Genomic DNA, 14970 nt, shown 5'->3' on the forward strand with positions numbered 1-14970 from the left:
CATAGTTTATAGATTTGCAAAAGTTTTCAACCTACACCTTTTTGAGTGTGCATGTGTACAGCTATGCAGCGCTCTGATTGTAAACCAAAGGATCCTCAAACCCATGCTCTATCAGATTCTTTCTGAGGATGTAAAAATCTTTGATCTCTTGGGCTTCCCTGGTGGCGCAGTGGTTGAGAGTCCGCCTGCCGATGCAAGGGACACGGTTCGTGCCCTGGTCCAGGAAGATCCCACATGCCGCGAGGCGGCTGGACCCGTGAGCCGTGGCCGCTGAGCCTGCGCGTCCGGAGCCTGTGCTCCGCAACGGGAGAGTCCACAATAGTGAGAGGCCCGCGTACTGCAAAAAAAAAAATCTTTGATCTCAGAGAGCAGGCTTCTTACTAATTATTGATTCTGGAAAACAAACAAATAGAAAACACACGTCTTTTTTTTTTAGGACTTTGAAAGGAACAGTCTTTCATATTAGCTTGCTCAGGCGCTAGAGGGGAGCGTGGTGTCATTAAGTGCTGCATTCTGCAAAGTATGTATACCCTGGCATGCCCAGATACTGGGAAAAGGTACAGCAAAGAAGGGCTTAGAAAAATATTTTCCTGAGATTAAAATAGGACAACTTTGGTTTCCAAAAATCTACTGTGATCTAGTGTTTTACACCAAAATTCCCAATATAGGGATTTGATTCCTTTTTAGTGACAATATCTTTCAAATAATTTGATTTTCAAAACCTTATTGTTATTTAAAAATTATATATGCTCACTGATTTTTAAAAAGAAAGTCAAACAATAGAGAAAAATACAAAGAAGAAAGTGAACACAACTGGAACTCACATGATATATTCCCACCATATGGGGGAGGATTCTTTCAGACATCTCTCACTTTCTCTCTATATATACAGAAATATGCATATGAATTTAAATACATAAAATGATATTGTACCTTCCGTTTCCGGAATGGTATTGTTGCAGATGGAGTAGACATCTTTCTGTGGCAGATGACTTGATTCTTGGTGGTAAAGCATAGTGGTTGTGGGTAGGAGGAGTCACAGAGCCTAGGTTTTAATTTCTTCTCCACTCACTATGTGACATTGGACAAGTAATTTAACCCATCTCTATGTACCTAGGTTTCCTCATAATGCAAAAATGGGGATGATAATATTACCCACCTCAGAGAGTTGATGTGAGAGTAAAATCAGATCACATAATTGTTTGACAGTACCTGCAACCTAATAAGTACTTAATACATTTTAACTATCTTAACTAAATATAAGTTTCAACTTCATAGTAACACTGAAGGTTGTTAAAATACGAACGTGGGATATTTTTTTCAAATAACTTTCATCATGATAATCCCAAACCATGCTTTTAACATAAATTATTATTGCTTCTACATATAACTATATCTCCACTGACGCTGGTATTTGCATGCAGCAAATACTATGAACTTATTGACTGATCTACCTGAAGACTTTAACAGAAGGAGATAAACTACCTTTTTTTGAAGGCCTCTTTAAGAATTGTTCTGTGGAATGCAAGGTGCCTTTAAGCAAGAGAGTTTTACTGCACTGGCTTTATAAAACATGACTCCAACTAAAAATCCCTGTTAATTATTAAACCCTTATGTATAATCTGGATACCTGACACTGCTGATACTGCAGATTGAGAACAGAGAGTTTTTGTCCCTCAGGTTAAGCCTAAACACCAGTAGAAAAAGGTAGTTATCAAGGGATTTAAAAAACCCCAAATTTTTCCTCTTATATTTAGTAAAGGGTATGGGGTATCTCCTGTTTTGGCTGGCATATCTAGTGCCTAAACAACTGGTTTAAACCTTGTTTGGGATTCCTGCTTGTTTTAGGATGGCGGATCTTGGAGTTCACAGAATCCTCCTTCTGGTTATTTCTCTGACAAAATGTCTGGAGGGCACAAAACTGCTGGCAGACTTAAAAAAATGTGGTGACTTGGAATGTGAAAGTAAGTCGCTTTTCTTTTTTTCCCTTCTTTTCCTCTTAAAATGAGGCTCTGAAATAATGTAAAATGTTATTACTGTGGACGTGTATGATAAAAATGAACGTTAATATCGTTGAGAAATATTTATAAGGTATAGTACACTATAAAAGAGAAATGCTGGAAGCAAAGTATTTTGTGATCGTTTTTAATGTAAATATACAAAGGGGCAAAGATCAGCCTGATATATAAATATATAAGAAATTTTAAGGATATTAATCCAGATCTCAAGAACAAACTAATTAGCACTTTTACTATTTTTTAAGATAAATGTGATTGATTTGTATTAAAAAAGATATCAAGCCATTTGATAGTTATTTTTATGAAGCCCTTACATTTTTTAGTTTCTATTTCACAATCAGAAGTTTCTGATTCTCATGAGTTTTCTAAGACTGTTTTTATTTCAAACCATCATGATCTATTGTGTAAACTTTATCAAACATTAATTATTTCTGTGTTCCCTTATGCAAAAATACTGAAATCACTGTTAGGAATACATAATTTTATTTATATCTTTGAATATTAAACTTCCTTCTTCTACAAAGAGAAATTAATTTTCATTTTATTGCTTAAGAACTTATTTTCTGAAATTGGCATTATGGTACAAAATGAATAGCATATAAAGCATTAGAATTGCTTTATATTGTTCTATCCCTCCAGTATGTGAGAATTACTTCGAATTTGCAACATGTAATTAAAAATGCAAAATATTATTAGTATGAACATAAATGATTTAAAAGTAAATTTTTTATGTGTAAACATTTTCCTTAATCATTTGGATACATAATTTAATATATAGAGAATGTTTACTAGATGATGTTTTATAATAATATTATTATAACAACTTTTCTTTCCTTCTTTACAACCTCATTTTAGTTTCCTTAGGGCTAGGCACATAACATGAAAAGAGAACATTCAAATTTGTAGTAATTGATAAAAGTTATTTTAACTTTAATTGCACAACTTAATGAAAATGTTTTACATATGCCAGTATAATTATAATCGTTAATAAGGTATGTATATTACTTTATGTGCTGAAGGGCTAAATCTAGCATATGTGGTTATGGTCTTTCATAGTTATTAAGGGCCTATTATGTGCTGGGTCTGGGGGATGAGGGGTGTGTATCTAAGAGGGATAAAATGAAATGTAAGGTAAGTTTCTTGTCCTCCAGGGATTTTCATTCTAGTGAATGATGACAAGACAGGTCAATATGAAACAGTAAATAGTAATACAACATAAGGATAATAGATAATATTGAAATTCAGAGAAGCAGCAGAGTAGGATGGACCAATTAGGGATGTCTTATAGCGGAAGTAGGATATGAGTTGTCCATGAAGAGAGACTGATGGGTTTTTAGAAAGGCTTAGGAAAAAACAGAAAGAAAACTCAGAATACAGAAGGCGGATGTTACAGTGAAAAGAACTTCAGTTCAAATCTGGCTCCACCATTTTTCAGGTGTGTGACCAACTCTTTGATACTTAATTAAAGGCTCATTTTTTAGTCTGAGATGAGATTATTTATCTCATAAGTCTGTTCTGAGGATTTAATAATAGCAGTAATAAAAGGTATGAAAGAGCTTATCATGATGCCTGGAGTATAGTAGGTGCCAGAAGAAAACTAATTATCTTTTCCTTCCCTTCTCTACTGTGTGTTTTTCTCTGCATGTTTACATAGCTTTAATAAGCAGAGTTTTAGCCATAAGAGATTACAGAGGACCTGACTGTCGATACCTGAACTTCACTAAGGGAGAAGAGATATCTGTTTATGTTAAACTTGCAGGAGAAAGTGAAGATTTGTGGGCAGGAAGTGTAAGTATCTAATCTTACAAATTGAATACAGAATAAATGACTAGCTTGCACAAGGATGCCTGGTGTTCATCTCTAAAGGAACTTTAAGAATTTCAAAGTACTTTATATATCTATTAAAAACCCTTAACATATTTAAACAAACAAACAAAATATGGTCATGTTCAGTGTTGGTTCCAGAATTTCTATAAAAAGTAGCTTTGGGGAAGCCAGTCTGGTTGGGATGAAGGCTTAAGAGTGCCTTGAAATTACTTTTACACAGCATGCAGTGTTTGAACTTAGGTTTTATATTTATTTGGAGAGACTTTTAGAGGTGCCAATGGAGATTATGGGATGACTAGGTAACCCCAGCCATCCCTTGGTGCTACCAATGGCCAAGTTTAAGAGAGACTGGGAAGTTTTAGTTAATCAGATTAAATGACATGTCTTGGAAATTCCCTGGTGGTCCAATGGTTAGGACTCTGCGCTTTCATTGCCGAGGGCGCAGTTTCATTCCCTGGTTGGGGAACTAAGATCCCACTTGGCCAAAAAAAGAAAAAAAAAAAAAAAAGACCTGTCTTTCTGAGCAAATAAAGGACTGAGTTGCTATTGAAGAGATCCTTAGAAAGATCAGTAACCTAGGGAAGCGAGGTATATGAATTTTTCGTGGAGAAAAAGAATAACTGAGAGAGACCACTGTTTGGCCCAAAGTCCTATTACACTGAAATGCCTAGATGCCTCAATCACCTCTCTGAATATACAGATAGAAAAATTAATGATTAATATTTTCAGTTGAATATAGGTCTTATCTTAGATTATATCATACCTCAGAATGAAAAGATACCATGACAAGTGACTTTACTCCCAAGCTGAACAAGCATGACCAACCTGATACATACATCATTTCCATATTGCGTATGCATAAGATCTCTTCCCTGTGTAGCCTCTGTGATCTTTATTTGAAGCAGCAGATTCTATTTGGGTCTATCCTGCTTTTTAGCATGAGGGACTACATGACTGAACCTCAGACTCTTGTTGGCCAGAATTGTTTACCTGGACTTTGCAGCTCCCAAGACTTCTTACTGCTTATGGTGCCTTAAACATGCCATTTCTCTGTCTTGAATGCATGGGAGGTATCCAATGCAACTATAAGGAAAATGACACAGTATCATAAGAGGAAAAGAAAGCATTCTTTCTTGTTTACTATGTGTGAAAATGATAGTTCCACACAAAAGCAGCATGTAATGTGTGGAGCCAGGGTGACGTTTCAAGCACGCTTGGTTTTGTGCCTTAGGTGTCTAGTCCAGGCAGATAACTGTTTAAGAAGCCACACTGTGTGGTTGGGACTCTGGGCTTTCATTGCCAGAGGGCCCGGGTTCAATCCCTGGTCAGGGAACTAAGATCCCGCAAGCCCCACTGGCATGGCCAAGAAAAAGAAGCCACACTGTGGAGTTCATTCCGTCAGTTTCCAAATAATTGCAGCAACTGGAGAGCTGGAAGAATCACAGTTGAGGTATAATGGTGCTGAATCAAAGGGCCAAAAGAAATATGCTCTTTAAACTTTGACAGGGGTGGGAAATGGGCCGAGAGTGGTTATGTGAAGCCTTCACTCTTGGGGGACATCTTGTATGCACTTAAACCGATTGAGAGGATCTCTGTTACCAAGGCACCCTCAGAAAAGTTGTATGGAACCAAATGCACCCTGGAAGACTCATAGATTTTTACTATCTTGATGAATCCACCTCAGCCCTTCAGAGTTTAAACATCTTACCCAATTTTGACATCCTGAAAATGCTGCGTATGTCACAGCTCCATCTTGCTTGGCTACAGTCACAATTCTCTTGCTTTTTGATATTCCAGGTTTACTAGTGTAAATCTGTGGTCCACCTGGGCAAGAAAGGTCATTAAGAACAGAAAAAGAAAGAAAATGTGTGGTTTTCCCTCTGAAATCTGAAAATGTGGCATTTTATAGCTTGGCCCTTTTTTCCCTCAGATTTATGCTGTTCTGTCGAGTAGCAAAAGGAATATGATTTCACTGACTTTCTTTTAGATGGTAAATGAAAGCCGTTAATGTTTGTAATTTGAAATAGATGAAAGCCAAGGACATGAAACAAAATTAAGCTCAATGGCCATTATTGCTCTGATCACTCTTCCTTGCTAATCTTCATTCTTCATTTTGATAGAAAGGAAAGGACTTTGGGTATTTTCCCAAAGATGCAGTCCAGATTGAAGAGGTGTTCATATCTGAGGAAGTTGAAATATCAACAAAAGTGAGTAAACTCATTTCGGTTATTAATTGAATTTATTTATTAAAGAAAATTTGTATTTTATTTTCTCTAACAAAAGAAATAGTTGTAAACACCCAAGAATTCTCTTTTCCAATTACCAATAGTTTTTTTCTTCTTCTTTTTTAATGAATGTATTACTTTATTTATTTTTATTAATTGATATTGGAGTATAGTTGCTTTATTGGTTATTAACTGAATTTAAAAATTTTTGGCTAAAACAGTTTTCTGTGGTATAAGTGCCCATCAGTTATACATCTTATATAGTGGATATATAAAATAGTCTGAAAACTCACTCTAGGAATAGTTTGAGTATGTGAATAAAATCAGGTAAGACGAAATTGATGACAAGAATTTTGCTTATTGAAAAATTAACAGGCAGTAAAGTATAGTGGTTAAGAGCATGGATTCTGGAAGTGGACTGGGTTCAAAGCCTGACTCAGCCACTTAGTTCCCACGTGGTCTTGTGTGCCTTTTTTCTCATCTGTAAAATGAAGATGATGATTATAATATAGTGCTACCTTAACAAATTTATTGAGCAAAAAATGAGCATATTGGGCTTCCCTGGTGACGCAGTGGTTGAGAGTCCGCCTGCCGATGCAGGGGACGTGGGTTCGTGCCCTGGTCCGGGAGGATCCCGCATGCCCCGGAGCGGCTGGGCCCGTGAGCCATGGCCGCTGGGCCTGCGCGTCCGGAGCCTGTGCTCCGCGACGGGTGAGACCGCAGCGGTGAGAGGCCCGCGTACCGCACAAAAAAAAAAAAAAAAAAAAAAAAAATTAGCATATGTAAAGTACATAGAACAGCACTTAGTAAGTGCTGTGTAAGTGTTAGATATTATTACTAATGTTATTGTCCTACTGGGACAGAGTTTATTTCCCATCACACTCTCTAGGTCTCATATCTGTAAACCTCTTTTGCTGTTGGAGTTTTAAATGAGCTTGATAATGCTGGGCTTGATAATGAGAATGGGAATCAGAAGGTGACTCTTCAATATGTGAATTTGATTAGCCCATTTAATTCACATTCCAGGTTAAGCCTATTTACCTTACATGAGGTCAGTGTGAAGTCAGTCTGCCTAGTTAAGTAAACTATTATCTGGCTCTTTTCCAGCACAAATTCTGGGATTAAATGTCTATTCACTGTATAACTACTGGTCCTGTCAGTTCTGTCTCCAAAATATATCTGTCTTCTCTTCATTTTTACTCTCCCCATAGCCCTGATTCAAAGCATCATTGTCTCTCTTGAGTAGAACACTGCAGTAGGTTTCTAACTGGTCTCCTTGCCCCTACTTTTGCCCTCTTCCAATTCATTCTCCAGACAGCAATGGATCTTATAGATACAAAAACAAAGAAATCAAATGATGTCATTTGCTTGGTTTAAAGCCTTTTTATGGCTTTGCATTGAACCTGGAATCAAGCCCTGACTCCTTACCCTGGCTCTACATGATCTGCTGCTGCTCCCGCTGCTGACCCTGTCACGTGCCACTCTCCCCGCACTCACTATGCTCCTGGCCACACTGGCCTATTGATAGTTCTTAGAACATGCCAAGCTCTTTCCTAGCCCAGAAACCCAAACGGGCTCTTCCCTCTGTTTGGAATGTTTCCCCTAAGTTCTTCACCTGGTTAGTTCCTTCTTATCCTTTAGGTCACAGCTGAAACATCAGTGCCTCAGAGAGCTCTTCCATGATAATTCTAAAGGAATTACCGCTTCTTAATCACAGCTTCCTGTTTACTTCCTACATAGCACTTATCACAATTTATAATTACGTTTTTCTATTGTTTACTGTAGAATTTCAGCACCTGGCACAGTGCAGAGCACATAGTAAGCATATAGAAAGTCCAAATTCTTTACTTTTTAAAAAAACATTATTTATTTAGGCTGCACCGGGTCTTAGTTGCGACATACATGTGGGATCTAGTTCCCTGACCAGGGATCGAACCCGGGCCCCCTGCATTGGGAGCATGGAGTCTTACCCACTGAACCCCCAGGGAAGTCCCTAGAAGGCCCAAATTCTTAGGTCAAGTTCCCTGGGAAATAGAATCCGAGACGGATCTTTGCATCCAAGAGGTTTACTAGGGAGTACTCTTGGGAACAGCACCTGTGAGGGAATACAAGAAAAAGCAGGATTGGGCAGACAGAGAAGTTGAACTGTGATCCGGTTGCAACAAAGGTTTCAGGTGATTCCATAAGGAGCTTTGAAGCTGGAATGGGCTTTCAGGGTTGTCCTGAATAGAGGCAAGGGGTTGGGCCTTTTTATCCTTGCATGACTGGTTCACTTGGGGTAGTGTAACCTTGGGCTAGGTTAGGCTAGTATTTACTAGAGACAGTTGCTATTTTAATTACTTGATTCATTTTATCTTCACAACACCCCTATAAGGTAGGTACTGTCATTATTCTCATTTTACAGTTGAGGAGACTGAGGCATAGAAAGGTCATCCTATTCGCCCAAGGTCACAGAGCTAGTAAATGGCAGGATTAGGATTTGAACCCAGAGTGTTTGGCTCCAGCGTCTGTTGTTAATCACCTACTATGTTGCAATGCCAAAAAATACTGTAAAATTGCAATTCTGAAATTTCTTTTTGTAAAATTCTGAGCTTTATTCTCATTTCATAATGGTGATATCCAAAGAGCAGTGTATATCACTGTTTCATACCTTCAGATAAAAAAAAAATAGCTTCACCATTTTTCTTCTTGATGATTTGGTTGTTTTGTGAGATGAGCAAGGGAATCACTGCTTCCATCGGCTACATGCAATATCTCAATAAAAGAAGTCTAAGTGGGGACTTCCCCAGTGGTCCAGTGGTAAAGAATCTGCCTTCCAATGCAGGGTACACAAGTCCGATCCCTGGTCGGGGAATTAAGATCCCACATGCCACGGGGCAACTGAGCCCGCACACTACAACCGCTGAGCTCGCGCGGCTCAACCTGCGTGCCGCGAACCACAGAGCCCATGTGCCCTGGGGCCCGCATGCCACAAGTAGAGCGAAGCCCGTGTGCTGCAGCTACACCCCAACGCAGCCAAAAAAAAGAAGTTTTTTTAGTGCAACTTCTAACCAGGCCTTCGTGCTTTAGAGTCTTTGGTTTGTCTGAGCTGTGACCATGTGCTGTACATTCCCCTTTCTGAAAGCGCTGCACAGCTGCATATGTCCATTCAGTGTACCCTTACCAGGAGCAAGATTTTGTGGCCATGTACGCCTGTTCACTAGAGTTTATTTGCAGAATATACTCACTACTTGATTGCCTCTGCTTCTTAATTTCTTCAATTATTTGATAATAAATAAATCCTAATGCAAGAGGATTTTCATTTAGGTTTATATCAGTAACCCTGAAAAGTCAGTTATGATACAAGTGTTTGAGATTAGGAGTTTTTGCTCTGCTGTTCAGCTAGTTGTGTGGCCTTGGGAAAATCATACTCATCCATTTTAAATGATTTCAGAGAAACAAGGAGTTTTTATATATTAATGTCAATCGTAACTGTTTTTCTTTCAGGAATCTGACTTTCTCTGTCTTCTTGGAATAAGCTACACATTTGAAAATGAAGATAGTGAGTTAAACAGTGGTAATGGTGAAAATATATATCCATATGAAGAGGGCAAGGAGCCCAAATCTAGAGTATATGAAAATGATTTTCAGATAGACCTCGGCTTTTATTCAACTTCTGAAAGTACTTTGTTTGAAGACCAATTTCCAGCATCAGAGGCTCCTGAAGATATCAGAAGTACCAGTGAATCAAAAGATTGGGAAGCAGTAGAAGCTGGAAATGTGGAACAGTATCCTATTCCAGAAGGGGATCATGTCCTACCATCCTCAGCTATTCCTGAAGTGAAAGGATGGTTTGGATTTGGAAAGGACCAAGCTGGAGAAAAGACTTTTGAATCAGTTACTGAACCTCTAGAAGAAAGCTCATTTCGAAATAGAAAAATAACAGTGGAAGATGAGAATGACCCAGAGGGATTAAACAATGGTGAGCCCCAAAGAGAACATAAGCAAGAAGTTGAATCAGAATTTGATTCAGTGCCAAAGAAACAGTCTGAACTAGTGTCTGAGTCAGAGCACATCCTCAATCCTCAAGACACTGGTTGGTTTGGTGGTGGATTTACAAGTTATTTTGATTTTGGGGGTGAGGATACAGGGCTTGAATTACTGTCCAAAGAAAGCAACCCACCTTTACAAGATGTTCCTAGTTCCATATCCTCTGAGGAAGAACCCACCGTTCCTTATACAGAAATATTAACAGAAAAAGAAGACACAATCACTAATGATAGCTCAATTCTCAGGCCAAGTTGGTTTGATTTTGGTTTTGCTATGCTAGGATTTTCATATGCTAATGAAGATAAAATTATATCAGATGATGGAAAAAATGAAGAAGAAGGTGGGGGAGATAAACATGGACATCCTCCAACAAGTGAATTTGACCCTGATAAGGAACAAGAAATAAAAATAATAAAAATTATGGAAACTGAAAATCAAATAGGCAAGAAAAGGGTCTTAGAGAAAACAGACGATTCTGATACTTTACCATATTTTAAAAAGTTCTTGTATACTTTTGACAACCCCTGGAACTTCCAGAACATTCCAAAGGAGACAGAATTGCCATTTCCCAAAGAGACACTGGATGAAAATAATGGAGGTGAAAATGATAAAAGAGAATTTTCAGTTGAGTATTACCCCACAGATAATACGGAAGATATGATGTTGAAAAACGGATACGGTCAGCCAGGTTAGTATAAAAATATCTATAATATGATTTCTTTTTAAAATATAATCTATTTTAAAAAATTTTTATACAGCAGGTTCTTATTAGTTATCTATTTTATACATATTAGTGTATAGACGTCAATCCCAATCTCCCAATTCATCACACCACCACCCCTCCCCCCCACCACTTTCCTCACTTGGTGTCCATACATTAAACATAATCTATTTTAAAAAGTGAAAATCACGTGAAACATCCAGGAATCCATATTTCTCAAAATACTCAATAATCAACAACAACTTTATCAATCACCCTTTTATCAATTTCTGGTTTACTCTGGGATTTAGTAGATCTTAATATCATAAAATAAAATCCCAAGGGACAAAGAATGATTGGCTATACATGGATGTTTCAAGGAGATCTCAAGGTCTTTTACAATAAGCTTTAATCAAACTATTATACGTAAACAGGTTAAAAATATAAATAGTGCTAAGGCTTTTTTTTTTTTTTTTAACAAAAGCAATTTCTGTTCCCTCTGTCCATTTCTACTTCTACTTCTGTCCCAGGGACAATAATTTCCTTTATTTTATTTTTTTGCGGTACGCGGGCCTCTCACTGTTGCGGCCTCTCCCGTTGCGGAGCACAGGCTCCGGACGCGCAGGCTCTGGACGCGCAGGCTCAGCGGGCATGGCTTACGGGCATGGCTCACGGGCCCAGCCGCTCCGCGGCATGGGGATCTTCCCGGACCGGGGCACGAACCTGTGTCCCCTGCATCGGCAGGCGGGCTCTCAACCACTGCGCCACCAGGGAAGCCCTCCTTTATTTTTTTAAGAAAATTTCTTTTAGTGTTTATCTCTATTTTCTAAATAAAATACTTATATTCTTCTTTGAGTAACCTATTTTAGATGATGTTCATTGACTTCCTGTTCTGTTAGGTGAGAATTTTTTCTTATTTGCACTCACTTTTTAGCTCATTTACACCTTCCCAATATAGCTATATCTGAATTGTGTTCTTAGAAACCTAAGCTAAGGTAATTTAAAATCGTCTTGATTCCTGAATGATATTTTATTCTAGATCTATAGCTCCTCCCCCCAAGAAGATCTATGATAACAAGGGTTTTCTTTAAGTGTACAAGATAATAATGAAACTCAAGCAAAAACAATGTAAAAAGTTTTCAGCTTTCTTCCTCAAGCCTCTCAATTCTGGGAGATCAACAGAGGGCAACAGAAGAGAGCAGAGTATCAGAGGATACTTCTAGATCTAGATGTCCAGGTATCTAGCAACTCCTATGATTAAAAACAAGTGGATAGTATTTTAAGTAAAGAATTATATAACATGACTTTCCCACATCTCCATTCTGATGTCTCTATGATGGACAGATTAGAAACTCAACAAATATTGGCCAATAATACAGAAACAATCGAATCCTAGAATGACAGAAAAATTTTCACAAGAAGAGATCAACAATGTTGCAAACTCAGAAGGAAACACATTTCACTGGTGCTGGTTGATTATCTTGAATTTCCAGAAGAACTATATGTTATTTCTTAATATTCTACAAAATATGAGTTCTTTACTTGATCAACATCCTCAACCAGAATATAGACTTTAGATTCTAACCCTTTTCTAAATAAGGTGGTGTGATGATTTTCATGACAGAAAACATTAGAGACCTAGATTTTCAAAGGCTAGAGGAAATTACTTTGTTCTAAGCTTGTTAGATCCTAAGGGAGTATTTGTGAAAAAGCAGATGGTAATTGGAAAGAAGAGAGACTAAAAGAAAACAATATCAGACCCAGAAATACAGTATTCAAAATATAGATATATAAAAATATTTTAGAGCTTATATATAGAAACTTCAGGGCATTCTGAATATCATTTTAGTAGAATTTATCATTTCATATAGTGATGCTGGGAGAATTTATAAATATGAATAACTTGGTAGATAGTCAAATGAGAACAGGGCATTTATTCAATTATAACTAATTTTGAGGGACTTTTATAAAAATGTTAAGAAATTCCTTTAAGTTTCAGAAAAAAGATGTCTTACTATATAAATACTTCAAAACATTTCACTATTAATTAAATGAAAAACAAGCTGGGGTCATGCAAAATTTGTTTTAAAAAAAGAATACTAGGGACTTCCCTGGTGGTCCAGTGTTTAAGAATCCACCTTCCAATGCAGGGGGACGTGGGTTTGATCCCTGGTTGGGGAACTAACATCTCACATGCTGCAGGACAACTAAGCCCGCGTGCTCTAGAGCCTAAGAGCCCCAACGAAGAGCCGGCACGTGGCAACGGAAGATCCCTCATGACGCAACAAAGATCCCGAGTGCTACAACTAAGACCCGACACAGCCAAATAAATAAATAAATATTAAAAAAAAGAAGAATACTGAAAGAGGGATTCAGATAAAATCACAGACTCTATTTTCTCAATATTGGAGAAATAGCTAAAATAGCCAATATTTTCAGATAATTTCAACAACTCTTTTAGGGAATAACAAATGAAAACTTGACTTATTTAGAAAGAGTGCATAAGGAAAATGAATCACTGATCTTGAAAAAGTATTTGTGAAAAGCTGAGGTTTGAGATAACCACATTTATAAAAAGCTAATATCCTAAGATAAGAATTTACAAAACAGATAAATTAGGGAACAATTATTTATATTACAATATTAATAGATCCTAAGGGAATATTAGGATATTAGAACTCTATTTTACAAAAGGACTCCAAACTGAGCTTATTTAAATAATGAATTTCCCAAGTACAGTTAAATATGAAAACTATTCATTATTTTATTTGAATTAAAATTGTTTATTAATTTATTAACAATTATAAGAAAGTCATATCTGTATCTAATGTACTTTTTTTACTTGAAGTATTGTTGATTTACAATGTTTCAGGTGTACAGCAAAGTGATTCACTTATACATATATAACTGAATATATATGTATAAGAATATATGTATATTCTTTTTCAGATTCTTTTCTATATTAGGTTATTATAAGGTATTGAATATAGTTCCCTGTGCTATACATTAGGACCTTGTTGTTTGTCCATTTTATATACAGTAGTGTATAACTGTTAATCCCAAATTCCTAATTTATCTCTCCCCCCTTTCTCCTTTGGTAACCATAAATTTGTTTTCTGTCTGTGAGTCTATTTCTGTTTTGTAAATAAGTTCATTTGTATCATTTTTTAGACTCCACATATAAGTGATATCATATGATATTTATCTTTCTCTGACTTACTTCATTTAATATGATAATCTCTAGGTCCATCAATGTTGCTGCAAATGGCATTATTTCATTCTTTTTTATGGCTGAGTAATAGTCCATTGTATATGCATACCATCTTCTTTATCTGTTCATCTGTCAATGGACATTTAGGTTGCTTCTATGTCTTGGCTATTTGTAAATATTGTTGCTATGAATATTGGGGTGCCTATATCTTTTCAAATTATAGTTTTCTCCCAATATATATCCAGGAATGGGATTGTTGGATCATATGGTAGTTCTATTTTTAGTTTCTTAAGAAACCTCCATACTGTTCTCCATAGTGGCTGTATCAGTTTACATTCCTACCAACAGTATAAGAGGGTTCCCTTTTCTCTACACTCTCTCCAGCATTTATTGTTTGTAGATATTTTGATGATAACCATTCTGACTGGTGTGAGGTGATACCTCATTGTACTTTTGATTTGAATTTCTCTAATAATTAGCAACATTGAACATCTTTTCATGTGCTTCTTGGCCATCCAGATGTCTTCTTTGGAGAAATGCCTATTTAGGTCTTCCACTCATTTTTTTGATTGGGTTGTTTGCTTTTTTGATATTGAGCTCTATGAGCTGTTTGTATATTTTGGAACTCAATCCCTTGTCAGTTGCATCATCCACAAATATTTTCTCCCATTCCATAGGTTGTCTTTTTGTTTTGCTTATGGTTTCCTTTGCTGTGCAAAGCATTTTAGCTTAATTAGGTCCCATTTGTTTACTTTTGGTTTTGTTTCCATTTCCATCTCTAGGAAACAGATCCCCCAAAATACTGTTGCAATTCATGTCAAAGAGTGTTCGGCCTATGTTTTCCTCTAGGAGTTTTATCGTATCCAGTCTTACATTCAGGTCTCTAATCCATTTTGAGTTTATTTTTGTATATAGTATTAGAGAATGTTCTAATTTCATTCTTTTACATGTAGCTGTCCA

General features: G+C 36.9%; 1 protein-coding gene across 8 annotated transcripts in view; it reads left to right on the forward strand.

The window, feature by feature from the left end:
• The first annotated feature begins 242 nt into the window (after positions 1-242).
• Positions 243-14970, forward strand: part of MIA2 (MIA SH3 domain ER export factor 2) — a 111062-nt gene continuing 96334 nt past the window's right edge. The window contains exons 1-4 of one of the 8 annotated variants that reach the window (XM_004269997.4): positions 243-1964; positions 3673-3806; positions 5966-6052; positions 9557-10787. In XM_004269997.4, coding sequence (XP_004270045.2) covers positions 1850-1964; positions 3673-3806; positions 5966-6052; positions 9557-10787 — 1567 coding nt within the window. In that variant the 5' untranslated portion in view covers positions 243-1849. The remainder of the gene's footprint in view (positions 1965-3672; positions 3807-5965; positions 6053-9556; positions 10788-14970) is intronic. The other 7 variants (XR_004483406.2, XM_033428411.2, XM_049705928.1 and 4 more) reach the window with 7 other exon arrangements.

The sequence above is a fragment of the Orcinus orca genome, chromosome 2 (assembly GCF_937001465.1).
Source record: "Orcinus orca chromosome 2, mOrcOrc1.1, whole genome shotgun sequence".
Lineage (NCBI taxonomy): Eukaryota > Metazoa > Chordata > Mammalia > Artiodactyla > Delphinidae > Orcinus > Orcinus orca.